This window comes from Dermacentor albipictus, chromosome 1 (genome assembly GCF_038994185.2).
Source record: "Dermacentor albipictus isolate Rhodes 1998 colony chromosome 1, USDA_Dalb.pri_finalv2, whole genome shotgun sequence".
Lineage (NCBI taxonomy): Eukaryota > Metazoa > Arthropoda > Arachnida > Ixodida > Ixodidae > Dermacentor > Dermacentor albipictus.
Genome location: NC_091821.1, coordinates 333,404,878 through 333,432,367, shown reverse-complemented (window position 1 = coordinate 333,432,367; position 27,490 = coordinate 333,404,878). Strand labels below are relative to the sequence as shown.

Sequence of the window (27,490 nt, the reverse complement as noted above, 5' to 3'; positions counted from 1 at the left end):
GCGCAAGGCTATAGCCACTGGGTTACGAGGTGGATACAACGACATCCACTTCAATTACCTCGACATACAGACACAAGAAGAATTGGTCTCTCCGCATCTTAAACTCTGAGGGTCGGGACATTGGCCTCGTGTCATCGCTAAAATATCACTAGCTTCAATCCCTGTTCCGTAATTAACGGCTACATTATTGACTTATTTTATCTTTCTGTGCTCCAGGTTATCGCGTTCAGTTATTACGCAGCAATTTCTTGCACGACCATTAGACTTTTTCGGCCAGCGCTCGCGATCGCGCGAAAAGAGGTCGACGCAGTTCAGGATTACATTTACAGAGAGAGAGAGAGAGAGAGTTTTTACTGAGAGAAAAGAGAGAGGAGATCGACCTGAGCTAGAGCGCTCTAGTCTGGATTATATTAAGATATCCCGTCGTATGAACGGGGATCTTGTGAATTTTGCCAGCAGGCCCGCCCACGCGTGCACTCGTCGTCATGGGCCAAAAGGTTACACCCCCGGGAACCCGTCTTAATCACACCGGCTCAGTAATACACAAGCCGCTCACGCGCGCGCTCGCCTGGACAGTTATCCCATTACGGTCTCCGCCCCGCCTGGGCCCTGCACCGATGGTGGTTCCTGCTCCTGTTACACCTACGCGGGCTGATGGTGCGAGACATGGCTGGGACCCGCGAGAATGACGTGTCCCGTTGGAAACACGATCCTGGGTATACCGCGCCCCGCTGCGTGGTCTCGGAGAGATGCACCCACCAGCGGAACGTGTTTGCACAGCGTCCTCTCGGGGAGCCGCATCTCACAACGGGATGAGTATACACAGCCTGCGGTGGGAACGTGAGGGCCGCTGCTTGGGGGTACGCGTGTATCTCGCGAACCGAACTCCCGCCAACGGAAAGCTTCCTATTCCCTCCCACGCACACACAAGGATGGCATTTGTCGCATTTGCTCGTTGGAAACTGCTGATGAAGCTGACAACTGTTCGCACCTCGCTTCGTTCTGCCAGTTGTCGACGCTTTCGTACACAACTGATACTGACCACGTATAACATCAGCAGTTAATTACCAACTTCTACAGGTTGTGCGCAGCTACACGGACTAAAGAAAGAAATGTAGCACAAGAAGGCAGGTCCAAATGCTAAATAGAATATTACGTGAATATCTTTCATCAAGTGACCTCAACTCCAATCCGTAATTGTAGTCTCAGTAAGAGTACATTGGTTAACGCTGATCCTCTCATCCTCTTGCGAATATCAGGTACTATATGTTGCTCTTGCAGGCGTAGTTGATTAGAATAGAATAGATTTCACTATAAAGTGGCGTTAAATTGATCAAAAGTGGAGCGAAAGTGTCATTAACGTTGTGCGGTATTTGCGGAACGGGACGTTGCTGGACACCTGAAATCTGGGGTTCCCCATAGAAACGTTGTTTTTACATTGTCCTCCGCAAGCATGAAGTGTCACGTGAAATTACAGACATCGTTAATGAAAGAGCCCCAAACCATTACCACTATACGCACGTTGAACTATAGCCAATAAAAATAAGAGTAATCTAAAAATGGCCGCGAATAAATGTAGTGGAGCGATTGTGTACGCCCGAATACACTCGCGTCCCACGTAAGCTCGATGATCTCTCGGTGTCATGTTGTTTCATACGCATGCTTCCAGCGACGAGTGTATGTGCACATTGATAAGTCCCTCCCCGTGCCTTATCACAAGCACCGCGGTTCGAGCAAGTTCGTAATGCAGGATACGGTGTAGATCTAGCGCACGAAAGACGAGCGAGTAAAGGAGCTGCAAGTACAATTATACGCACCTATGGGTGTCCCTGTCTATCCACTTATATTTGTTTACTTTTTGTCCTTGTTTACAGGATCAATATGGAAGTGCTCTTATGAACCTGGGGCAATATTGACAATTTTTTTTTACGCCAAAACTGCTCGTAATAGCAGGTGCTCGTATTAACTTCTCAATTGCTATGTTCAATGAAAAGCTTAATACATCACCGCTAATCATGATATTGAACATAATATTATTGGTGATGGTCAGCCGATAGCAAACAGCTCTTACAAATGATAAAGCTTTGTGGATTCGGCCCGTGAACATTTGTGCCTTCAGTGCCAGAATTGTAAGAGACGCATAAAGAAGCAATCTACCTATCCGTTGGCATGTGGTTGTAGACCTTATGAGCGGAACAAATGCGGGTAAAAGGTTCCTTACGCGAGAACAAGCTCATAGTCATGCGTGCATTAGGACGGACTCGTCGATCACTCATAGGGTCCACTATCATGCGACAGGGATTGTCGAGTGTGCCAACGTTTACCCTCCGGAAGCAATGGCTGAGCAATGCATTTCGTTGATGGTATCCGCAGCCCCCTTACTACCGCCATTAGTGTAGTTCAGCTGCGTCGCAAGTCCATTCTATATCGTATAACCTTGTGCAACGCCAACAAATGAAAAATGTGCTAAACTAACATAGTCACAGCTCCGTCGTGGAAGCCTGACATGCACCAGCAGCTGGGCCCTCAAATGTGCAACTTTTCTTTGAGCCTAAGGAAAGCCAAAAGTCAGGTTTTGTGTAAAATAGGGGTTTGTTTTACGTTACGTAGAACCTTGTTTTACATGTTATTGTACGAACCAAGGCAGAAAACTCGCCATCGTTCCATTAATCTTTTAAAACGTTTTCCTTGTAGTCGTGCACAGTGGTGCTACAGGCAACGAGTGCTAAGCCGGAACCACCGAAGCAAGTTCTAAAACTCATCTCGGTTGTGGTAAATAAAACCGGCTGAATATAATCAGCTTATAGCGTGCTTTCATTACCGTATTCTTCTTTTCTCAATTTACTGAGCTCGGTTTGTTCCCGGTATTCTAAAAGTGCGAAATACTTTGTTGTGGCACCTTGGCAGAACAAGATGCCAAAGCATAATCAGCAACCACTGGCCACGGCGGCTCAGTAATAACTTTCTGTTATAGTGCACGAAGTCGCAGAAGCCATTATACCGGTCGCAGCGATAGTGTTCCGATGATGACAGAATGTAAAATCCTTCGTGTACCGTGCTTTGGGTGAAAGTTAAAGAACAGCACATGGTCTAAAACAGCCCGGTACTCTGCCCCCTACACAGCTTATCTTAAAACCCCAGAGTGTTGCTATGGCACATTAAACCACAGGATTTAATATCAACAGCAGTTAACGAGTATGACGCCGGAAACATGAGCAGGCGTGGGAACGGAACAACATAAAGCTGCGTTAGTTGTTAAGGATTCATAATGCAAAAAAAGGGTAAGGCGTGCAGACACGAACACAACAGAAGAGATCGTGTGTTGAGAAGAGAAGTTGAGAAGAGAATCATTCGTGTTGTCCACTTCTCTTGTGCCTGTGTCTGCACGTCTTACCCCCCCCCCCATTTTTATTTATTTACTTTTTTTTGCGTGGGAACAGCTTTTCCACCATAGCTTGCGAACAGTGCCAGTGGACACGCAGGACATTCACGGCACTTGAATTAGTATAGTAGCGCTGTACTAAACAGTTCACTGCAAACAGGTTACGGTATTGGTCAGTCAAGGTATTTTAATAAAACTTCTTCGTTTAAGATTCCATAATAAACATAGCGCAGAACACAGAACTTATCACTAAACTTAGCGGGAGCTTCTCCTCAATGAAACAAGTTGTCAAAGCCAAACAGAAGTTGGTGACGCTATCGCCAATCGAACTAAGCCCACTGCGTCACAAGGTCCCTCCAAATGGTAGTTACATCTGTCCTTAGTACATTTCGTGCTGCACGTTTAGTTACCCGTTGTGTCGGCCACGCCACCATTAAGTTACACTGAGATAAATCTTCGTCGATGTGCTCAATGCTTTCGCTGCGAAACTTTGAGCACTCGGCCATCCCAGAAAATAATGGGGCGACTTTTGCAACTAATACCAGCCATTTACGCAAGAGCGGTGTCCGATGTACTTATACAGGGTGTCCCAACTATCATGCCCCAAGATTTAAAAATATGCAGCTACCATGTACTATTGGTTGATCTGTGTTCCTTTTGCAGAATAATCTTAGTGAGAAGTTGTCGCTTGTGGTGTGCATTTCCTGTGTCTTCCTGTTCTCGTCTTTTACGCGCTATTGCATCAAGATTAACTATGTACCAACGAGACCAAGCATTCGTAATATACAGGGTGCTCCAACTATCAAGCACAAATATTTAAAAATATGCAAATTGAACGTAGCCGGACAGAACCAAGATAATGTTGTTCCCCATCGCTTGGAGATACTCAGAATAATTTTTGCATTCCGCCTAATTGCATAATCAGTCTTACCTATTTAATCAACTTTTCAAATATTATAGTTAGATTAAATATGCCAATGAGAAAATTGTAGAGCAACGTGAAAAACTCTCGATACAGCACTTTCTATTGCTGAATAAGTGCTACATAAAAGTGTTCTTGCGAGCGTGAAAGAAGCCCGCGAATACCCTCAAAATTGCCGCGCGACTGGCCGCTCGAGGCACTTTTATGTAGCACGTAAAACACTTTTATGTAGCATGTATCGAGCCATAGAAAGCTGTATCGGGAGTTTTTCATGCTACTCTACAATTTTCTCATTGACACTTTTCATCTAATTAGAATTTTTGAGAAGTTGATTGATTAATTAATTAAGACTAATGCAATTAGGTGGAACGCAAAAATCGATCTGAGTATGTCCAAGCGACGGCAGGCAACGTTACCTTGATGCTGTCCAGCTACGTGGCATTTGCATATCTTCAAATCTTGGTGCACGATAGCTGGGACGCCCTGTATGTATACGTATAACCGACGCGCCGAACGGTCCGTACGTGTCCATAGTCAATTGGACAACGTGTGGTGTCTGGAACCGCGAGCCGCGCATGCATATCACTGCCGTCTGCAACGGCGACACCGCAGTTTCAGTCACAAGATATGTTGCAAGCTGGTCTATGCTTCTGATGATGCCAGGCATCACGCGTGACCACTCGGGTGAAGCGAATGATCGTGCATGAAAGTAGACGCCTAGATCTCGGATTTAAAGTGAATGCCCGTCAGTTCTTTTACAAAACGCTCGACTATTGGGCCTCCGAATTTCTGCTACAATTTATTGAGAAGAACGCAAGACTTATTCCAGTGAAACCTACCTCATTTCTAACCAAAGAGCGGGGCCATTCCCCTGTCTGATAGAACCATTATACTTGTCTCTACATTCATTTTCTTACGTTTATATAACAGCACTACTAAGAAACAATGCTTCTTGTATTCCGTTGGTACCTGCGAAACCGTAATACATAGCTAGGGCGCTATAATGTGTAACTATTCCAAACTGTTTCTATTTCATTTCTGTAATCAGCCCTCACGATTCGTCAAACATATTTCGGGCAATCCCCCTTGGCCTGTCCGTTACGTGACGTTACTAAATCCGCGAGAACTCCCCATATGCTATGGCGAGTACAAAGTGATCATGCACGATTAGAACGAACAAAATAAATATAAATATTTCATACTCTACGCCTTTTTCGCTATTAGCCCTCCGCTATTAGTCCACTTCGCCTGTCTGTTATGCGACGTCACAAAACCGCGAAAGCTCACCACGTCGAAGTGACGTGTACGCATTAAAGAGGCCTTAATGTGCCGAACAAAACTTCCGTCCGTTCCTCGGTGCAGAAGCATAATGAGGCTCCATTTCCGTTTCGCGGTGAAATTGTTCGTGAATAATGGTGTGGACCAGACTGCGGCGAGGAACGGTCCGCCTTGAATCACATGCTGTGGAAATGTTCTGAGTTGCACCAATCGCCTTTCAATAGGCAAGAAGACTGGAATGAAGCCGTCAAGAGCGACGACCTTCAAGCGCAGCTTCGGGCTGTCCAAAGGGCCTGCGACAGGGCTGAAGATCATGGTCTTCCGCAACTTTTTTGGAATAGTCAAAGGGGGGCCACCCCGTTCCAACAAGAATAGAAGATCGCACCCCCTCCTCCCACCCCTCCCTTCCCCGCGGCTATCCTGTAGCCATTGTCGATCCCTTCCGACACGTACACGGCATAGCTCTGCGAACTTTTCTTCACTGAGGATCAGCTTTAGTGGCATTTTTAACCTTCCGTTGCACGCCACCGCGATGTTCGTCTAGCCACCGCGAGCCAAGCAATGGATGGAAGCGGGCCAATCGCAGACTCTGGCATCACCCTGCTCACTCGGTTGTGTACTTTCACTGTGCTAGCTCGGCCCCACGGAATTCCTCTCCTCTATTAGGTATTCCTCGCCTCTTGTACGCCAAATATATAGGAAGAAGCTGTCAAGGTAGGCAATGACATTCGCTTTGAAAGCAAGCAAAATTGACATCCTATACATGAGTAGAGCGTTTGATTGGGCTGTTCAAAGAACTTTGGGGGTCACCGTCAGATACTTGCGTCGGTGCAAACGTGAATTTTTCCGTCATAGAACCTTTATGTCGTTTCAATCTTTTCATTTTTTATATGTATTTTATCTTTGACTGAACATTCTACAAAAAAAAAACAACAGGCGCTTACCTCCAAGGCCCATCGAGCAGAACCTAGCCACCTAAGCCCATATATCTCCCAGCGACGTTCCCTTCAACGCCTCTCGAACGCCAGTGTGCGTGTGTGCCACCAATGCAGTTCATAACATTGCGTCACGGGCTCTACTCGCTGCTTTCACGAAGCTCCACGAGGCTGCAGCTAATGAGGAGCGTGTGCAGAAGCGTAACAACGGCTCGCGGTTACACTCCGCTACCCGTTGGGCTTCATTCCTGTAACCTGTTGAATACTTAACCTGAGCAAAGAGAGGGCCCTCCAACCGTGGTTATAGCATACGTTGTTTCCTGTAGCTCGGTAGGCGAAAATTTTAATGGCCCTTGAGAAATCGCGCAGTCAGCGCTGTTCAATCCCGCAGCCTATATCGTGTAAAACTCAGACAGCGAAAGTACAGTCATGACGAACGGTTGAGGGTTTCGTTCAACCATGTGTCGTGTGATGACGCCGATTGCGCGGCGTACAGAAGTCTTTTAAAGTTTTGCGGTCGCTTTCTAAGCGAAGCCACAGCGGCCGGTCAGGTGTTGCCCAACGTATGGAAACCATTCGGGATGTCGAAACGGCCATCAGAGAAAAAAGTGCGCCAGCATCTCGTCGTGTGCGCCAGTATACTCATGGTGTTCTTAAAGTAGTGTTGGTTGATATGGTATCTACAGGGTGGCTCGTTACCTCGCTTCTCTGTGCAGGAGGCGGCACTGACGTAGGCACCCTAATGATATCCAGTAAACAGCTCCACCGCCCTATTCCACCTCCCCGACTTCCTAAAAAATAGATAGATATAAAGAAACGTCCGTGTGGGCGGCGCTAGGTGTGAAAAAGAACTTCCGATAATACCCTACTGCTCTTTTGTTGATGTAGAGAACAGGAAATTTAAGCTTTTTATTTCTCACTCTTGCGTAAAATATGTAATCTCGTTAGCTTTCTAATTCAAAAGAGCAAATTTTCTTGCTTTTCACAAAGTCAGAAAACAGCCCTGTCGGATAACTACAAAAACTGTGCCACATCGTTTATCTCAATCCAACTTAGGCTCGATTGCCAACAGAAACGACGCAAGCGTTTGATTATTTCGAAGCTGTCACTTTCAAGAAATGTTCCTCGCGTCGTTACATTGCCTGAAGCGATCGTTCACAGCGATGTTCGTCAATACGAGATCTGGGGATAAAAATTTTGTCTTCGCTCGCTTCCTCCGAAACTGGCGACACACGACAGAACCGCGCAGCTACATACTTGCCTTTTGTCAACCGGTCACAGCGCGCCTCTTGCGACAAAGCAGAGCGTGAAAGAGTCCTCAAAAGTCATGGATCTAGTCTAGTTTGGCAGTGGATTCATCTAATTTTGGAAAGGTAAAATTTAGAAGGAGGCCTTTGTGAGATTTCTACGCGTGAACGTTCGTAAAAGCGCTTTGCGGCAGTTTTTGATGACAGCCATTTCTGCCCATGGCAGTCTGGGAACCAAGACGGACCAGCTGACGACAAAGGCATGCCCAGGGCGAAGACAACACATCTTTCCAGCCTGAGACAATGAAATATTCAAGACACCGGACGTTCTAAACGAGAGCGCCATTATCCCGCAGGCTCTCCTTCACACCCCTGTCTTTGTATTCGTTCATTCCCCAGTTTGCTTCATATTTTTTTTTCTTGAACTCTGTTTTCTAAACTCGCCTCCAAGTACCTTCATTTCCTCGGCAGCACTCTTGATAGCGTGAGGCCAGGTTTTCTTAATGTTATGATAGGAAGAAAATTCGTTAATTAACGTCAGAAGCGACGAGATCGGTCGTTTACTTGCTTTGTCTCAGTTTGTTTCTCCTCCATTTCTTTTTCTTTTTTTCGTCCCTGCACATTGGTGTACTTTCTTTGTGCTCTGTCCGTTAGGTAATTCTGTATTTTTTAGTCTTTCTCGGTAACGAACAGCCCGTTTTCGTTCCATAAGTAATAATACGAAAGGCGAGCAGCAACCACACAAACTGGTTATTTGCATGAACTGTGCAGCCTAATATAATAAGCAACAATTTCGAAGTCGTGCACCTCGGAAAGGTGAAAAGTAAAGCGAGATTCATTAGAAAAAAGAAAGAAAAGCACGTGGTCGATGCAAAACAAGAAGAAAGAAGCAGTTCCCGTGGCGCTTTCTTCGTGCATTTCGGCTCGAGAGTTTCGGAAACAATGTGTAGGTGCGCGCCGTGGCCGCGCAAGAGAATTGACAGCGAAGATTAAAAACAAAAGGACGAAGGCAAAAACGTACCAGCTTTACGTTGAGCCAGGAACGCCGGGCGGTGCTGTCTGCGCTTTGTCTCATCGGCGCACTGAAGTGATGTTTCTGACTGGCAGAAGATTCAACCACCCCGCAACCTGCTTTCTCTCTCTCTGCCTTCTCTCAGTATCCATTCCATAGGGTGTGTACACACCTCCTTTATTGTTTTCCTTTACATTTTTCTTTCTTTCTTGGAGTAGCCAGTTTTTAATAACGAAGGTGCTTGAAGTGATGGAAGCCGTTGGTTCGACCGAGGTCCACCCTGTTTGTCGCGTTTTTTTTTTCTTTCAATCTCCGTTAACACTACGGCGGGTGTGGCTCGGTGGTTCTCGCCGGCGCTTTTGTTTTCGTCTGCTGGACCCATCTTCTTGCTGGCAGACGATGAAGTATCATGGAGTGCTGACTTAGTTTTTTTTTTCTTTACCAATTAAGTGCGCTACATTTTCTGCCCTCTTATTCATATTTGGCATGTTGATTTTTGCTGAACAAGCTTGATTCTGTTACTAGGGAGTATACATTAAAAAGCAGTAGAGTTTTCTTTTACTTTCTTTTTTCTGAAATAAGTAAATTACCAGAGGGAGCATGACCACCAGAGTACGCCAGGGTGAACACTCCTAAGTGTTCGCTGGAAGGAGAATTTAAAAGAAAAGAGAATTTTGAGAGCTAATGCTGCACCAGCTTGTGGTTCGTGGCTAAGATAAGCGTTAAATAGAGAAGCCTGGGCAAGCAAGCCTTTGATAATAGAGCAATTATTAAGTTTGGCGAAGGAAGAATGTGCAAAACAGGGACGCATAGCTCCTTTATTTAATGAAGGCGACCGGCGAAGTTTGCGGAACGAGAAGACATGGGCATAGGAAAAGGTCCGGTGTTTAATTCGTATACGTTTACATTTGTGCAGGCGTGTGCATGCGTGTGTTGAAGCATGCAGACATGTACACGAAAAAGCGTTCGGTTGCTAATTAGCTTGCGTTCGGAAATGGTGGCAAGTTCCTGCTATAACTATGAGTGTGGTGTTTAGCCTTTATAACCTATGCGTAAGTAGTACGAAATAGAGGGAATAACGCGATATTTCCTTTTCGATCGTTTAGAGGGAACGTTCTTCCGAGCAATAATGGGGGAAATAGGTGGCGGAAAAAGCAGCTTGCCTCTCATATGCCACTTGAGGCCCAAGCGAGGTTGAGAGAGAGAGAGAGAGAGAAACTCAGAGGTGGTCATGAAATAGCATGAGCTGAGCACTCGCTACTGAAAACCCTGCAAATCTCTCAGGAGATGCACGGACTTCACAAGTCCTCGCACATTAGTATTCAGGCGCAGTGGATGCAGGAACATGGTTGCAATTGCTTCAACGGCACGGCAGTCCAACCGGCTCGATCACCGGCTTCATCTAGGACACCTTTATCGATTCTGTCGTGTCACCGTGCTCTCTACCAAAGCAGTGAATTTTAGCCTCCGAAGTGACACACGTGCCTTGATTTCCCTCGGATGGCTGCTTTCTTCCCCTTAACGTTAGCCGAGCGCAGGAAGTACCCCTTCGGATACTTCAGGCTGGAGTTACGCTTGCACCACGCGTTACCTAGGCTTGGAGATCGACGAAAGACGACCAAGGAAGGCACCCCAGTGAAGCACAATAAGAACAACAGTTTTACTGACTGTCGTATGGGTGTGGTTTATAAAATTCCCCTTAGCTGTGGCCAGTTCTACGTAGGGCAAAAGGGACGGTGTATCAATCAGAGGCTAATGGAACATAAAAGGTCGTTAACCGGTGGATCGCCTTCTAATCTTTCGCTACATTGCCGAGATTGTAACTGCACGCCAGAGCTAGATGAATGCGTGATATTGTACAGGCATAAGAATGAAGATACGCGTCTTATGGTAGAGGCATGGCATATCTATAATGGTGGAAGTGCGTGCGTGAGTCAGCCTTCGATTACTTTACATAAGGAAGAGATTAAGTGCCTTAACAGTTATCTCTCACGTAGACCGGCACGAGTACCCGATTGGCACGCGGTGTTACCATTCCTGAGCATGCGCAGATGAGTTTCGTGTCTTCCTTCTTTTTTCGCCTCGGTGCTCCCTTCAGTTGATAGTTGGCGTTCGTGTTGTCCACTACTCTACTCTTGTGTCCTGTCTGCACGCCTCACTTCTATTTTGCATAATGAGTCCTTACCAACTAGCTCAGCTTTCTGTCGTTCTAACCCCAAGTGCTCAGCTTCTGTGACAACGTCAGGTACTGTATGTACACGTACATGTATGTGATAACGTCAGGCTTTGTATGTGGCCTGGAACAAGATCGTAAGAAAGGCTGGTCTGAAGTCAAACCTACCTGAAAACTACAACCGTTGGGTGATGGACAATAAGTTTGCGGAAACGCTGTTGCAGTTCCTGCACAATGCAGAGTGCGATACGTTTTATTTGACTTTCTTTCATTCCCCATTTCCCTAGCGGCTAATCTACACAAATATATATTAAAAAATTACGAGTCCCGTTTTTTCTTTTCTTTTTTACGCAAAGCACTGCGGCTTAAACCCCAGCGTTCGTATCGACGAAGAATTTTGTCCATTGGAGCAATTTCTTATTGGCCGGTTGTTTTCGCTACCGTATTGGTTAACATCATCATAAAGTTTTGTTGCATATATTACCCTTTTAGTTCTTAGGCGTCAGGGGCCAAATTAGAAAAGCTCTTTCTTCCTGAAAACTGTTTGTCATTGGCAGAACGCTTTCGCCAACAACGTGTTGGCTATCTTGATTGGCCGGCACTTGTCCTAGCTTGCGAAACGTCTTGTATATCGTTCACCCGTTCGTTCCCTTCGATTCTGCTCCTTGCGTGTCGCCCGCAGCAGGCACTAGGGATGCTTACATTGGGGTAACCGAGGCGCTGTTTAAGCATCGGTTAAAAAATTTAGTAAAAATATTAGATATTAAAAATATAAATCGTTCAGAAAACGAGATAATAATAACACGATCGCACTATTTCACCCTTCAAATAAGGGCAACACAAGTAATTCTCGCACGATCGTGATTCTGCAATTACTGTCGACCCTGCTTCACTTACATTTTTTTCGAATGCTTCCGTCTTACAGTGCTGCCCGAGGAAGGACCACTGATGGAAGGCTTCCAGCCCCGTTACCAGGTGGGTGACCAAGTCAACATCACCTGCTACTCCCGGCCTTCCAAACCCATCGCTACGCTCAAGTGGTTCGTCAACAACAATGCCGTAAGTGCGGCGTTTCGTTGCCATCTGGTTTCCTCGTTGTAAACGGTGCCACGTAACGATTCTATTCCGATTGTATTCCCCCTTTTTTGCATCGTGACTTGCCGAGTGGTGCCCGTTATGGCAAGAATTGTACAGTTCAGAGCGCTGGATCATACGAAAGTCTAGGATCGTTGCGTTGTTTTGCTGCCTCGCTACAACCTTCGTGTTTCAATGTGTCAGTCATACCGGGAGCTATTTTGATACATGTTTCGTATATTGTATGAACTTAAAAGCAATTTTCTCAGGGCCTAGTTTGTTACACAGCTGAGAAAGGCGCTTGTCCCCCGTCCACCTCCTTTCTTCTGTGGTGTACGTGCGTGTGCTTGCGCTTACATATTGTCATTTAAGAACTGTCACCTAGTTTTACACTGTTTTCTGTCCGCTATTCCGACTTTAACCTTCGTACTCATTTTATCCGTCGGAGCACAGGCGCAGTCGTCGTCTTCGACAAGTGCCAACATTTGCTTACAGTTCAATTTATAAAAAAAGACTGGTGTTCAGCATTTTAACATGTATTTTCACCTCTTTCACAATCCTTGGAAAGACAGTTTGGCACTCCCATCCCAGGCACTGAACTAATCGAGATGAGTTTCGGAAAACAATGATACAGCATAACTGTAATAAATCATTGTAAGCAAGAATAGTGGGCAATGTCTGGCGGAGCGGATATCTGTCTTATCTACATAATGTCTAAAAATATTTGCCCCTATTAAACAAATGAAGGGTGGAAAAAGCAATATCTTGGTTCACGTTTAAATGACGCCAGCGCGTCAAACAGAGAAAGTCAAAAGCAAAGATTTATTCCAATTCACATGACCGCGCACAACACCATACTTTAAAACACCTCAATAGACGTAGCTTAAGGAAACCTGAACCTACGAGAACCGCCTGTAACGCAACGCTAATCCCAATACATCGGCGACTTCGATGACTCCTGACTTTCTGTCCTTTTCTTATTTCTTCTTTCCCTTTCCCCAGTGCAATATAGTCAAGCGGTCACAGTACTGGCTAAGTTCCCTGCCTTTCATTTGTCGTCTTTATCTCTTTCTCCGTGTGTGTCTCTCTCTCTCTACAAGCTAGACAGGACAAAAATATGTAGCGGATTCATAGCTGGTGTAAGTCAACTCCGATACGCCCACCTATTTGTCGTTTCACGGCGAACTCAGGAAGTAAATATACAATGAAGTGCGGTCCTGCTGGATAGGCGCATGTCTGCAGGGCAAAGTAGACGTATTTCATAAATTTCTCCTACGTATCCCACAGGTTCAGGTTTTCCTAAAGCGCGATAAACGAAAATAATAAAAACTACACTACCGTAACGCAACTACTGACACGATAACAAGGTTGTCGCGAGCAGACTCTGGGCTTTTTCATGGAGGCCGTCTGGCTCGGCAGCTGGCGTGTCGCCGGGGGGTTGCGAAATGGACTCTCTCGGATGGACAGTCCTGGCGCGCTAACGACGCGAAGCGCTCCTTCTTTTTGGTTGTACTGGATTATGTTGGATTAAGCCCGCATGTCTGGCTCTCGCGACGAGACACCATGATGCGAGCCGGCGCAATGCAGTAAGCTGACACGACGCGCAGAAGAAACGAATCTCGGAGTCGACTGCTACGGGTGACAAAACCGAATGTCATTAAATAAGAGCGGTGACCGTCTGCGTGCGTACACTTTACCAGTGCTTCGATGAAAAGAGCGGTACCCAACAGCAGCAAGATAAACGGGCCGTTAGAAGTAGAGCGGACTGAAAAGCTGGCCCCTGCAAGGCAGACGGAATGGAGGCGGTGTTAATGCGCGTGCGCAAACCGTATCTGGCTCGTCTACACGCTTGCGCGGTTGCACCAAAAGCGCACGGAGTGCGGTCGTGTCGTGGGCACCTTTGTTGTCTGCTCTCACTGGCCAAAACAGCACGAATAAATGAATAAATTGGTTAGTTGTTTATTTACAGGGTGCGGGGCACGAAGAGGTCGAACTAACTGCGGAGGTTTTACCCTGCGAGCAGCTAACCCCGTACGTAAATGCTGGTGATGCGCCTCGCTGACCGACACTTCTTCTTCGTTAGATTTGAAAAGCTGGCTAAGTGCGTGTCTGCCCGGTAGTTCATTTGCGTTAGAAGATAAATAAATAAATTTATTATTAAGACGGACATAGAGTACCAAAAACAGTGAGACGAGTATACTGCAGGACCCTGTCTGCACTTTCGAGTTTGAAACTGTTCGCGCTGTGTGTCCCCAGTTGAATATCCATTATTCCGGCCACACAGTCGCCTGCACGAGCCGTCACGACGCTCTAGCCCTAAGCCCGCTGTCGTGGCGGCGCACTGAGTCGCCTCCGCGTTCGACAGCAGCGGCCTCCGTCCGGTACGCCCAGGCGGGCTGCCGCCCCCATAGCGCTCGCCATAACACTCGCCTTGAATTACGAGTGACAGCGCTAAGCCCTGCCAAACACACCGGCCAGAAGGGGCGCTGGCAGGCCAGGTGCTAGCGAGCTGCCGCCGCTTCTGCTGCCGTCGGCTTTGTTCGGCGTTTTGGGTGTGGTCGCCGATCGCCGCTCGGCTGGCAAGCAGCGTGTGCGCCGCTGCCGGCGCTAGCTCACCGCCCGCACCCTTTACCTTCCTCCGGCTAATGGTTGTCGGCTAGCGCGCTCCGTCATCCTTGCTGCACAAGCTGCCGTGTCTGCGCGCCGCGTACGAAAGAGCAGGCACCGCAGGAAAGACGGGAGGGGGGGCTGCGGAACACCCCCTCCCCCAATCACCCTCCCTCTCCTCCTCGCAGCCACGTTCGCGCTTACACGCAAACACGCGGACGCCGCGAGTATAGATGGGACACGCGGCCGAAACAACGCCGCACCGCGCGGTTGCCCGTGCTCATGCGGGCCCTATACTTTGGAGTCACCAGAACCGTGCAGTACTTCGTAGGTTACTGGATCGTTTGAGCGATTTAGTACTCATAAAGCTTTTCCCACTTAATAAGGATGGTTCGCGATTGGTCACAATTGCCCTACTAACGTCTTCCGCGATCAGGCTGTCACGGATATTTGCTCGCAAGCGTCGAGAAATTTGTGGGTAGGTCGACGCTGACGTACCGAAAGCGCTGCGGGTTCGAGTGTAGAGCGTGCGTACCTTTATCGAACAGCTAAGTGTCTCACATGTATGCGCCGCTGCGTGCCCATAACCAAAGCGTCCAAGCTCCATCTTCCTGCGTAATGCTCGCTGTCCCATACCATTCGCGTTCTCTCCACGCAATCTATGCCCAGCACACGTGCACGCCTGATGTTCTGAGGGAAATCGTGCGGAAGCCGCGGGCCTAGCACCTGAGGGTAGGTGGGCAGCGTGCGTACGCGTGTCTGTCACCGAGGTTACGCTGAGCGGTCAACAAGAAGCGCTCGATAATTAATCAGGGCCGTTAGGGAAGCACCGGTGCGAAGTAAAGGCACCGCCGCCGCTGACGTTTCTTCGAGGGCATCCTTATCTTTAATGTTGCGGTCGACGGGCCTGAAAGGGGCGTGGGCTGCGCGCCCGGCGAGATTCCGGGTAATTAATTTATAGCAAACGAGATGCATTATTAAAACTCGTCGGTTCTCTGCCTGGCGTACTCCCCACGTCTGTTCGTGGCTCTTGTATTTTGCGGTAATGCACAGAGTGAGCACTTTTGTTCGGCCGGTTGTTCGTTACGTTGTCATCGTCTTCCCTAAGAGTGGTGACTTGGTTAACGAAAGATGTAAAGAGGATAAAGAGGAAGGCGTGGTAGGGGAGGAGAGAGAGAGGAAGGATAAGGCGTGAGTTCTCGAAGCCAAAGACGTAAATCCGTTTTTATGTATGGGACTTGAAAAACACGGCAAGAGCGTGGCATGGAACTCTAGCGTGCTCCATGCGGCTGGCGTGTAACGCTAATCGCTGCCTACACGACCGCTGGTTTTCGCAGGATCACATTTCTCGCGACACGTACGTCAGGCAAGCTCAGGCATGTCGGGATCCCAGCAAACGAACCCCTTGCGTGAGGAAGTCCTAGTACTCAAACCGCTCCCGCCACCCCCTTTTTTTATTTTTTCTTGCGTTGACTGTCACAACTTGCGTTGTTTTAAATGAATCGTCCTCGTGAGCATGGTAGTGTGGATTTGTGCGTTCTGCGGCAGCATACCCATTCGCACCGCTGCAAAACTGCCAATCCCCACTACGTCGCACGCATATCAAGAGTGCTGGCGAGATCCTAGCGAATGAATATAATAGACAGCCTTCTGGCTTGCCTTTGGGATGTAGTCCTGCTGATCCAGCTCTCGACTGTTTGATCGTAGCCTTACCGGTTGCGCGTCTGATTGATCATGCTATGAGATACAGTCGAAGCACTAGAAATGGTTATTACGCCTAAACAATATAAGCGAAACGCGAAAGAGACAAACACGAAAGGCGCATCATTATCGCGCTTATGAGTAAAGATGCGCAAATGCTTAAAAAAACATGTTTTAAGTTTATTTTGTCCACGTTCTGCGCTTTCTTTTGCTCCATAATATCGGCACAAATTTTAATTATTATCGGATAATCATGACCTCGATGTCTGTTTCTATCTGTTTAGTTTTAGAAGGCGTGAGAAAGAAAGAAAGAAAGAAAGAAAGAAAGAAAGAAAGAAAGAAAGAAAGAAAGAAAGAAAGAAAGAAAGAAAGAAAGAAAGAAAGAAAGAAAGAAAGAAAGAAAGAAAGAAAGAAAGAAAGAAAGAAAGAAAGAAAGAAAGAAAGAAATAGGAACGGTGGGGCAACAAGGCTCGGCCTTTAAGATATTGTAATCTGGCGTGAACCTATCTGGAAGTAAGATCAGGACTCATTTTTGAGGCTGTCTTGATTCCCTCGTCGTCATGTGATTGGTGAGTGAGTGAGTGAGTGAATAAACTTTATTGTAGGTCCGGCGAGGACGCGAACTCGTCGCGCACCCGGCTAGTCCCACGTCGGGACCGGCAGGTCTAGCCCACCGGCCCGGTCGCGGGCACGCCGGACAGCCAGGATTTGCTTTTCTAGAGCGGGGCTACGCAGAAGCGAGTCCCACTCCTCCTTGATGAACTTGGGGTATGTCGACCCGCACTCCCAGAGCATGTGGGGTAGAGTGGAGGTCTGGCCGCAGGACGGGCAGGCGTCGTCGCGATACACGTCGGGGTAAGCCTCGTGGAGAGCGGACAGACACGGATATGTGCTGGTCTGTAGGAGCCTAAGCGAAACGGCTTGCGCCCTATTCAACTTGGGGTGAGGGGGTGGAAAGACCCTTCTGGACATGTAGAAATATTTAATAATCTCGTTGTGAGTAGCAGGAGCGTCCCTGTGACCGTAGATAGGAGGGGAGTCAGTGCCCCTTATAGAGGAAGCGCGGTCGGTGAAGTCACGCGCAGCCTCGTGGGCAGACTCATTGAGGTTCGGGGGAGCACCCTCGACCGATCCTACGTGTGCGGGAAACCAGTGAATTGAATGGTTTGCGAGAGCATGTGGACTCGAGCCGCTAAGAAGACGAAGAGCTTCCTTGGCGATGCAACCCTTTTGAAAAGCCCTAACTGCCGTTTTGGAGTCACTATATATTTCGGACCCACGACCGTCTAGCAGGGCGAGGGCGATGGCGACTTGCTCGGCGATTCCGGGGTCTGAAGTGCGAATCGAAGCGCTATTGGAAATGTTTCCGCTCGAGTCGACCACAACGACGGCAAAGGTCTTCCCGTCACTGTACTCCGCAGCGTCGACGAAGCTTGCGCTAATGTCGTGTCGCTTGATCTGTTTGAGGATGGCGGCTGCTCTGGCCTTGCGTCGGCCCTCGTTGTGGACGGGATGGACGTTTCGGGGCACAGGGGCCACTACGAACTTGTCTCGAATGCACCTAGGGATCGGGGTACTGACCATCGAGAATTTCGCAGGGTGGTAACCCAGCTCTTCGAGGATTCGTTTACCTGCCGCTGTGGTGGCCAGGCGACTGAGTTGCGTGCGTTCTTGGGCTTCGGCAATCTCCTCGGCGGTGTTATGTACCCCCAGCATCAAGAGATCCTCGGTATGGGTCCTGATGGGTAGCCCGAGAGCCCTCTTGACTATTTTGCGGATAAGAACGTTGAGCTTGTCTCGCTCCGCTCTGAGCCAGTTGTGCATGGAAATCGTGTACGTGAGGTGGCAGAGTACGAAGGCATTGATCAGCCTGAGAAGATTGCTTTCCTTCATGCCTCGATGCCGGTTTGCGATTCTGCGTACTAGGCGGAAAGCGTTCTCCGTCTTTGCGATAATCCTGCGCAGAGCTGTTCCGTTTCCGCCGTTGAATTCGACAAACATGCCCAGGACCCGAATAACGTCGACCCTGGGTATCACCCCCCCGTCACAAGTGCGAAGTCTGATGCTGCTTTCAGAGACTGGTTTCCAATCTTTGGGTCTGCCTCCCTTCTCTTTTCTGTAAAGTAGCAGCTCCGACTTGGCGGGGGAGCATCGAAGTCCGGTGGGGCGGAGATACTCCTCGATCACGTCAATCGCCTCCTGCATGGCTTCTTCGACTCTGCCCTCGCAGCCGCGGGAGCACCATATGGTGATGTCATCGGCGTAAATGGTGTGCTTGACGTCCTCGACGCGGGCCAACCTCTCCGAAAGACCAATCATACAGATGTTAAACAATGTTGGGGAGATGACGGCGCCCTGAGGAGTGCCCCGCCCTCCGAGGGGCACATCTTCGGAGCGGAAGTCTCCAATGCGAAGCTTGGCCTTCCTGTCAGTTAGAAAAGAGCTGACGTAGTTGTGGAATCTGGAACCGAGACCCAGGTCTGAAATGGTCTTGACGATGAAGGTGTGGAGCACGTTGTCGAAAGCCTTCTCGAGATCCAGACCGAGCAGAGCCTTGACGTCTCTGGAACGGCCATCCACAATCTGATGCTTGATTAGTTTCATGGCATCCTGCGTTGAGAGTCCGGCACGGAAGCCGATCATGTTGTAGGTGTAAACCTCGTTGTCTTCGAGGTACCCGTTAAGCCTGTTGAGGACGACGCGCTCCATGACCTTGCCGACGCAGGAGGTCAGAGAAATCGGCCTCAAGTTGTCGATGTTCGGGGCCTTGCCGGGCTTGGGAATGAGCACCGTGCAGGCCGTCTTCCATTCTGCAGGTACAATGCCGCTCTTCCAGGACTCGTTTATCTTGTCGGTCAGAAAGACAATCGACGTGTCGTCGAGGTTCCTCAACATTCTGTTGGTGACTCCGTCCGGACCCGGCGCAGACTTGCGGTTGAGCGCGAAGATGGCCTGCCTGACCTCGGCAATGGAGAAGTCTTCATCCAGCTCAGGTCGTGGAGGGCCTCGGTAGTCCGGGAGTTGGGTCGACGGATCTCCGTCGCGATGGACAGGCAGGTACTTCTGTACGAGTTTTGCGACGAGTTCATCGACCGTGTTAGACCTGGTGGCTTCGTGAAGGGCCCGAGCCAAAGTATGCCTTTGATTTGACTTCGAGCCGCTTTCATCCAGAAGGTGCTTCAGCATACCCCAGGATTTGCCGTTGCGCATCTGTCCGTCGATGGATTCGCAGAGCTCGTCCCACTGCTGCTGGCATAGCGCCTTGCAGTGGTCTTCGATGACCTTGTTGAGCTCCGAAATCTTCTTTCGGAGTCTGCGATTGAGCCTTTGACCCTTCCATCGGCGGAGCATGGCGGTTTTGGCCTCGATCAGGTGGGCTAGTCTGCTGTCCATCCGCTCGACGTTGAGATCTGTTTCCACTTACTTCGTGGCCGCGGAAGCGTCGGTCCGGATGCCTTCACACCATTCTTCGAGAGTGGCAGGTGCCCTGGCTCTCCCGGGTTCATCACGAATCCTGCGAAAATGGTCCCAATCTATGAACGTGAATTCCCTAACCCTACTCCGAGACACCTTGAAGTTGGTCTCGAGAATGTAGTGGTCGCTGCCAAACTCCATGGCGGTGTTCTCCCAACCCACGTCCTCGACGTTCCTCACGAAGGCGAGGTCGGGTGTCGAGTCCCGGGTGATGGAGTTGCCAATGCGGGTAGGGAAATCCTTGTCAGTGACCAGAGTGAGGTCCATCTCGTTCGCGTCTTGCCACAGGTTTCGCCCCTTGGTAGTGTCGTAGACGTAACCCCAGATGCCATAAGGTGCGTTGAAGTCGCCGACGACGACGAAGGGTCGAGGGCCGGCCAAGTCGGTCGCCTTTTTGAGAATGGTCTTGAACTGCTGGCGCGAGTCTCTGGGGTTGCTATATACATTGAGGACGAACACGCTGTTTCTGCGCTGATTCCGCTGCGGAACGTCGAGCAGGATCTCAACCATGACATATTCGATTCTACCACTCGCCAGCTTGAGGTCGTGGGTGATATGAGTTAGCCGTTTATCGATCAAGGTGCAAATCCCTCGCCCCCCGGGCCGGCCCGACACGGCCCTGTATCCCTGGAGCGAGGCTGCGGAGATTAATGTTTCTTGGAGAGCAATGACCTGAGGTTTCGCAGAGAAAGACCTGAAAAACTGCTGCAGAGGGGCTTTTTTGTTAGAATACCCTCTGCAGTTCCATTGCCAAATGCGAAAACTCTCTTTGGATCTATCCATTATGGCTGACCTGACGGACTACTACCTGACGGGGCAGTAAGGCCTGCGCAAAGAATGGGTCCTCCTGTCGCCGCACTGGGATAATGAAGTGTAGCTTCCTTTAGTATGGCGGGAACGCTTAGCGGTTGTACGACGGAGGCGGATGAAGCCATTCGCGCCTCAGTGGCGTCGATGCGATCTGCGAGAGCTCCGAGGCCCCTGTTGGGGTCCCCGAGCGCAACCTGAATTTGGCGAACGTTATCACTGAGGCAAGCGACGCTAGCGGTGACCTGTTTGAGGCCATCTGCCAGCCCAATGAGACTTTGCTTAATCTCGCTGACTTCTGCAGACAACGCTCCCGATTCACATGTTTGTTTGAGTACTGCCCTGCGTTTGGAGGACGTCGCAGTACCGTCTACCGGAGCTGGGATTGGAGTCTCGGTGGCCGTGACTGACGCTCCGTTACCCGACACATTCGAAACGAGTTTCCTAATCTCTGCCATTTCGCTAACTAGTGTCTTGATCGTGTTCTTGAGGTCGTCGTTTTCTTTGCGTAAGCGAATGACTTCCGCGTCTCTAGCTTGCTCTGTGGGCGGGTTGCTACGAGATGTCGGAGCAGGCTGGGTATTGGCGCCGGGCTTGGGTCGTACCAGATCAGCCCAAAGAAGGGTCGGCTGCTTTCCGCAACGTGTGGAGGCGGGCTGAGGCCCGGATGCTGGCTGGGTTATGGAACCCGGGAGGCCCCTGGAACCGGATCTGGACCTGGATCTGGATCGCAACAGAGATCTTGACTTCGACCTGGCCCTGGAGACGGAGCGGCTCCTGGTGCGACTGCTGGAGCGGCCGCGAGACCTGGATCTCCCCCTGGACCGGGAGCGGCTGCGTCCGTATTGGCGTTCAGGCGTTGCTTGCCGGCCTTGACTCGTGTTCTCCATGGGCGGCAAATGTTCGGCGTTGAGGGCGCGGGAGCGTTGCCCCCGTCTGCGCCTGACGAGATATGGCGTCTGAAATCGTCGCTTGCACTCCTTGGCGGCGGTAAGGTGGTCGCCTCCGCACAGCTTGCATTTGGGATCGCACCTATGCTGAGCGTCTGGGTTCGCTTCTCCGCATCCTCTGCAGATGGCGTCGTTGGGCGAAGGGCAGACGTCGGAGCGGTGCCCGAGCCTCCCGCAGCTGTAACACACGTCCATTTGCTTGCGAAATAAAGTGCACCTGACGATAGTGCCGCCGTAGGAGACAAAATTTGGCACCCGGTACCCCTCAAACAGGACCACCACGGTGCCGGTGTTCTTGATTCTTTTGGCGCCCAGCGCCGTGGGATTTCTCGCGTTGACGAGTTTTTTGTCGATCGCCGCGGGCCCGTCGGTAAGGGAGACGCCTCGGATGACGCCCTTGCACGTGTAGTGGGGGGCGGCCTCGTAAGCGCTCACCTCGAAACGTCGGCCGGCAACGGAGATGCACTCGATGCCGACGTAGCGTGCAGCGTTGTCCCTGTTTGGTGTGCTGATCACCATTATGTTTTGTTGAAAGTTGGGACACATCGTGTCGGTGTCCCGCGACGCCGAATCGAGCCCGGCAGCCTGCCATATGGCGTCGGCGACTGCGGTAGGTCCACACTTGCTGATACACAGGCCTCCCCTGGGCCGCACGACGATCTTTGCCTCTTCCTTGGGCATCGGAGGCATCCTGGCCCCTCGAATGATCTTGCTTTTAATGCCCGCGCAGTCGGCGCTACGCCGAGCGTTGAAACCGGTGTTATGCTGAACGTCGGCCGCACTGGCATTGGCCGCGTTTCTCATTGAAGAACGTCTGGCGGCAACAAGCTGCCAACCGGAGTCTTTAGTGAAGTCCTCGGGGGATAAAAACTCCCCTTCCACCTCACACTCCATGTGATTGATTCCTCACACTCCATGTCATGTGATTGGTACCGATCAGCCAGGCTAGCATCTGCAGGTTTTCATTCAAGTCAGCACCTCTCTTGAACAAACCGAACTAACTGCAGTTCTGCCAACAAAGCAAAAGCATAACCAGGAACAGACTTCCTTGCAACTAGATTGTCACGCACGTGTCTAGTGGTTGTAAGTTAATCCTACATGCGTCGAAGACCCTGAAATGCGGGAAGGGAAAGATATCATGAGTGAAACAGGCACATAAGAGCCGGAAAGAGCGACTTGGGTCGCTCAACTATACAGGTGTAGGTAATGGAGTGACGCATGCAGTCACGCTACATATTAATATACAGTAAAAGCTCGTTAATTCGAACCTCAAGGGGAAGCCGCTTCAGTTCGAATTAACGAAAGTTCGAACTAACGAAAGTGAAGGAGAGCAACAGTACACTGCGATTTGGAAGCAGTAGGGCATGTCAGAAATTTGCCGTGTCAGAAAGTGATGGTGTGTGCCGCGGGCACACGCCATCTTCAAGTCGAAGCTCTGGTTCCGACTGTACCACACCACCGATGTCCACCGAAACGAACGTTAGCCGAGGCTTAACACCATCACAATGAATCGCGACGGCCGATACCTCCTAAGCTGAAAACAGAGGTGCACAACCGAAGAAGACTGCCGAGACAAAGACGCTGAACATGTGAACGTGGCGAAGGGCCTGATTCGTTGGTTCTTGATTGCAAGCGCAGTTGTGACGTACTTGATTCGCTGTGTTTTGGCGCTTGCCGTGCCATCTCCGCACAACATTAGCAGCTGTGCAAGATTTGCAAAGCCTACGAGATTCGCAACGGGCAAGAAGTCTCGGAGGTTACGTAGAATGGAGAGGCGGCAGCCGCCGCTGCCTTCTGGCTGACCCCCCGTCGGTTAGATTTTTTTCCGATTTTGCCTTCTCTCGCCGTTCTCTCCGTTTCGGAGGCAACACAGCCTTGTGTATAGGCAGTAGGCGCGTTTCTCTGGCCGTGTGCCAGGCGAGCGTAGTTCGAATTATCCGTGAGGGAACCTTCTCGCGTTCGAATTAACGGAATTTTTTATACATATACTTCTGTGGAGCTTGGCCGGACCAAATCGTACAGTTCGAATTATCCATAAATTCGAATTATTGAAGTTCGAATTAACGAGCTTTCACTGTATATGTTAACATTCACACTGACGAACATATGGTGATCGGTAAACAAGCGGCACACCAAGCACGCGACTTCCTCGTCCTCTTCTGCCTTCGAGCCGACGCACAGAAAACAAGTGAACGCTACAAAAGTTTCCTATTGAGCCCCTTAAGAATTCTTATTTCCCTTTGACAATTCTATCATCTCGGCGGCTAACTGTGCACGAGTGATCTGTTTCCCGTCGCGCAGGTCCCTGCAAAGTACGAGACACGGGCCGGCACGACGCGTCACGAGAACGGGCTGCAAAGCACGTCCACAACGCTGCACTTCGAAATGCGGCCTGAGCACGTGTCGCGCGACGTGATTCGCTTCAAATGCACGTCGTTCGTCACACAGGCTCATTCGCGCAGCAGTGAGGAGCTCGTCATCGGAGACAAAGGACCGCCCAGCGGTCGAGGTAAGGTATCCGAAAAGGCCGCAGCCTCTGGTCGCAAGGTTGTGCATGTCGTGATTGTGCGACGTTTGCAGCTCCAATTAGCACTGTCTGTGACGCGTCTGCATTCCTCCTTTTTGGGCGCATGTCAGTAGTAGGTTCCTGTACATTATGTGATTGCACTTTCTGATCTCTCAACCTCTTTCTTTTCTTTACAAGTCCTGTGTTTCGCTAATTGGTTATAGCTGTCTGTATGTATGTATGTATGTATGTATGTATGTATGTATGTATGTATGTATGTATGTATGTATGTATGTACGTACGTACGTACGTATGTATGTATGTATGTATGTATGTATGTATGTATGTATGTATGTATGTATGTATGTATGTATGTATGAGTATATAAGTTTATTTTCCCGGTTCAACTGGAGGGTTTTCTGGCAAAAAGCTGCATGAGCAGCTTGACAATGTCCAGAAAACCCTTACAATCAGTAGTACACGAGTGGTACAGAAATCAGACACACATACAATAGTCAGTAAATAAAGAAAAAACATTCACCAGTTGTACATAAAGAGGCTAATAATCTTTGCACAACAATTTAAACAATAAAATAAAAAATAGAAACGCTCAAATGGTCATACAAATTTGCAGAATTATATAATAAGAGTAATCAAGCAAAACAAAAAAACATAAAATCACATTTCCACAAAATATTTCCGCAGCTCAGCTTTGGTATATCCTATTGTGTGTTTATAAGTGTTTGTAACATGGGGCAGGTTGTAAGACATTTGTAATTTATAATTAGTGCGAAAACGTGGTATATTCCATGTATTAATTTTGAGCTCTATGAGCTGCGTCTACGTATATGGGCGTACGAAAAGTTGCCCGTAATGTTTTAGTACTGCATATTTGCTGACTGCTAGTTGCTACGTTACGACGACTTCCAATGTTATGGTTTATCGTTTGCTGAAAATTTTACGTAAGAGCTACGTACGTGCGCGTGCCATAATCAACAGAGGATAAAAATGCTGATGGCGTTTGAGAACTGTCTCTAAACGTTATTAAACGAGACATTGGACGAAAGACACAGGTGATGCAAGAAAAAGGACAGGCGCTACCTGTGAAAGATGCCTATCCCCTTCGTATATTTAGCGCACTGCAATTTAACAAGGAATAATTACCACCTCGTCCAAATTTCAGTTCTATTTCAATTATCTCTGAACATTTTATTACAAATTATTTCAGGATCAGGCACAATCCAGAGCGCGTATGGTCATAACTACCATTAATTTTACCCTTACATCGCTGCCAGTTCATTGTGCTTCTATGAACGGAAAATCGAAAAATTTTTATAAAGAGAGACATAATTTTTTTGAACACGTATCATAGCATTTATCGCAGCGCGAGGACGTTACCATGCCAAGTTGCGTAAGCATACTATCGATTTTAAACAGCTGAGTGGACAGCTTGCTCCTGCTGTGGGCCATACTATCTTGCTTTTCTGGCATAGCCACGTGTACGAACTTCTGTCATCGTTTACTCTGAGATGACAAATTTCTTTATAATAAAAATATATTGACAGATAACTTTTACTTGACTGAAGCAAAACAAACAATCGCTTTCGTGGACAAAAAAGTAAGATCTCGACTGGCATGCGGTATACTTTGATACGGTATCTCTTTTAGGAGGTCTGCGACTTACCTCAGTCGACTAAGCACGACAGAGTGGCTCATGTCTCAGTTTTACATGATGTATTTGTGCTGCTTTTTACGTATATAAGAACTTATTAGCATAAAAAAATGCAGTTCGCTTTGAAACAAGTACACGTGGCCGGAAAAATGGAAGTTGCGTGACATGTATAGTAAACGTAAAGTACCGCAAAACTATAAAAAAATATTGCCTTATTTGGAAACGATATGCAAGTCGGGAATAATTGTAGCGCTACCAGTATACTGCAGTGATTTCGATCGATTTAGCATGTAGTAGGCGTACTTCCTTTTATGTGCGTGTACATCGCCAAAGATTCATAGCTTTACAACGTGCTTCCTTTTCAAAATATATATATATATATATATATATATATATATATATATATATATATATATATATATATATATATATATATATATATATATATATATATATATATATATATATATAAGGCTATGAGCACAGCGTACGTGCCGTTTCTGTAAGGAATTCTTAGGCGAGCCGGATATACTGTGCCGCCAATGACGCATATTTCAGAATACAAATGAACAAAAAAAATAAATATCGCTTTTTTTGGTAGAACCTTGGGAGCGTTTGTTTATATGGAAAAATTGTAGACAGGAGCATTTTATTCCATCTCCATATTTTAAAATAGAAAATTTTGATAACCGCACCTAATTCGATATATTCAGAATCGAATTGCAAGGTTCAATCCAGGTAATATCACGTAAAATATAACGCTTGATATAGTTCGAAAGCATTCGTAAGTTAGGTATCACTTCTCAGAAGTATAATTACCACACACTTTGTTCTGTCAGTCGTTTCTCCTTGTTTCTTGAGACCACATAGTTATGACTTCGTTTAGAGCTAACAGCAATGTAGGCTATGCACTTGAAAGAGCGATCGATATATGTCAGCAATGAAGATATCAAGAACCTCTGTCTGGCGTACAGCTGAAAAGACAAATTATTGGTGCGGGCGTAACTTTCCTTTGATAAATATATGCACGGAAGGAAGACAGTAGGCACTACTTTAAAGTACGAAACGCAGCTAAGCGTCATATGTAGTTAGAAACGGTATCTGATGCATGTTGTACGAAGGGATAAAGAACATTTTTTTATTAGTATGTACAGTCGCGTGCACAAATAGTGGAGATCACAGGTGTCAGATTTTTTTTTTTTTCGCAGCTTAGACAAGCAGGCTGAATTCAAAGGGTACAGCCTACGCGCCTGTTCAAGTAATGTAACTGATTGAGAGAATTAGGCATTTCACAGCTGTGTTAAAAAAATGTTGTTTCTTGCGTGCCGTGGTTTCCTAGACTTTGCCTCCTATTTGTAAATTATAAAACTTATGCTAGTGGCAAAAACTTGTGGTGCTTAGTACAGCTTCCACAAATTCCAGCATTAGCACATGATTGTACTTTGCATTATAATTACTCCAGTTTTACCGCTTTAGCATTTTCATTATTTCGACTTGAAGATACAACGCAATAACACGACTAAGATGAAAGAAGAGAGAACGGGCCGGTGCTGTTTATCAACTGAAACGTTCGTTACATTGAAGGGGGTATTAGACGTATAGGGCCACACGTGCAGAAAAGGCAATACCACGTCATGGAGAGAAGTAAGTGACACTCGTTTAGCTAAAAACATTGGCTTGATTGACTTGAACTGTAGCACAGATCATTGTACAGGCTGTAAAAAAACTACAAAAAGTAAAAAAAGATATG

The 27,490-nt window shown here is 48.1% G+C and overlaps 1 protein-coding gene across 3 annotated transcripts in view; it reads left to right on the top strand.

Annotated features, from left to right (window-relative positions):
- Positions 1-27,490, top strand: part of LOC135910143 (uncharacterized) — a 766,803-nt gene that overhangs the window by 728,481 nt on the left and 10,832 nt on the right. For all 3 annotated transcript variants that reach the window (XM_070531686.1, XM_070531687.1, XM_065442181.1), the window contains 2 exons: positions 11,875-12,008; positions 23,864-24,071. In XM_070531686.1, the coding sequence (XP_070387787.1) occupies positions 11,875-12,008; positions 23,864-24,071 (342 nt within the window). The remainder of the gene's footprint in view (positions 1-11,874; positions 12,009-23,863; positions 24,072-27,490) is intronic.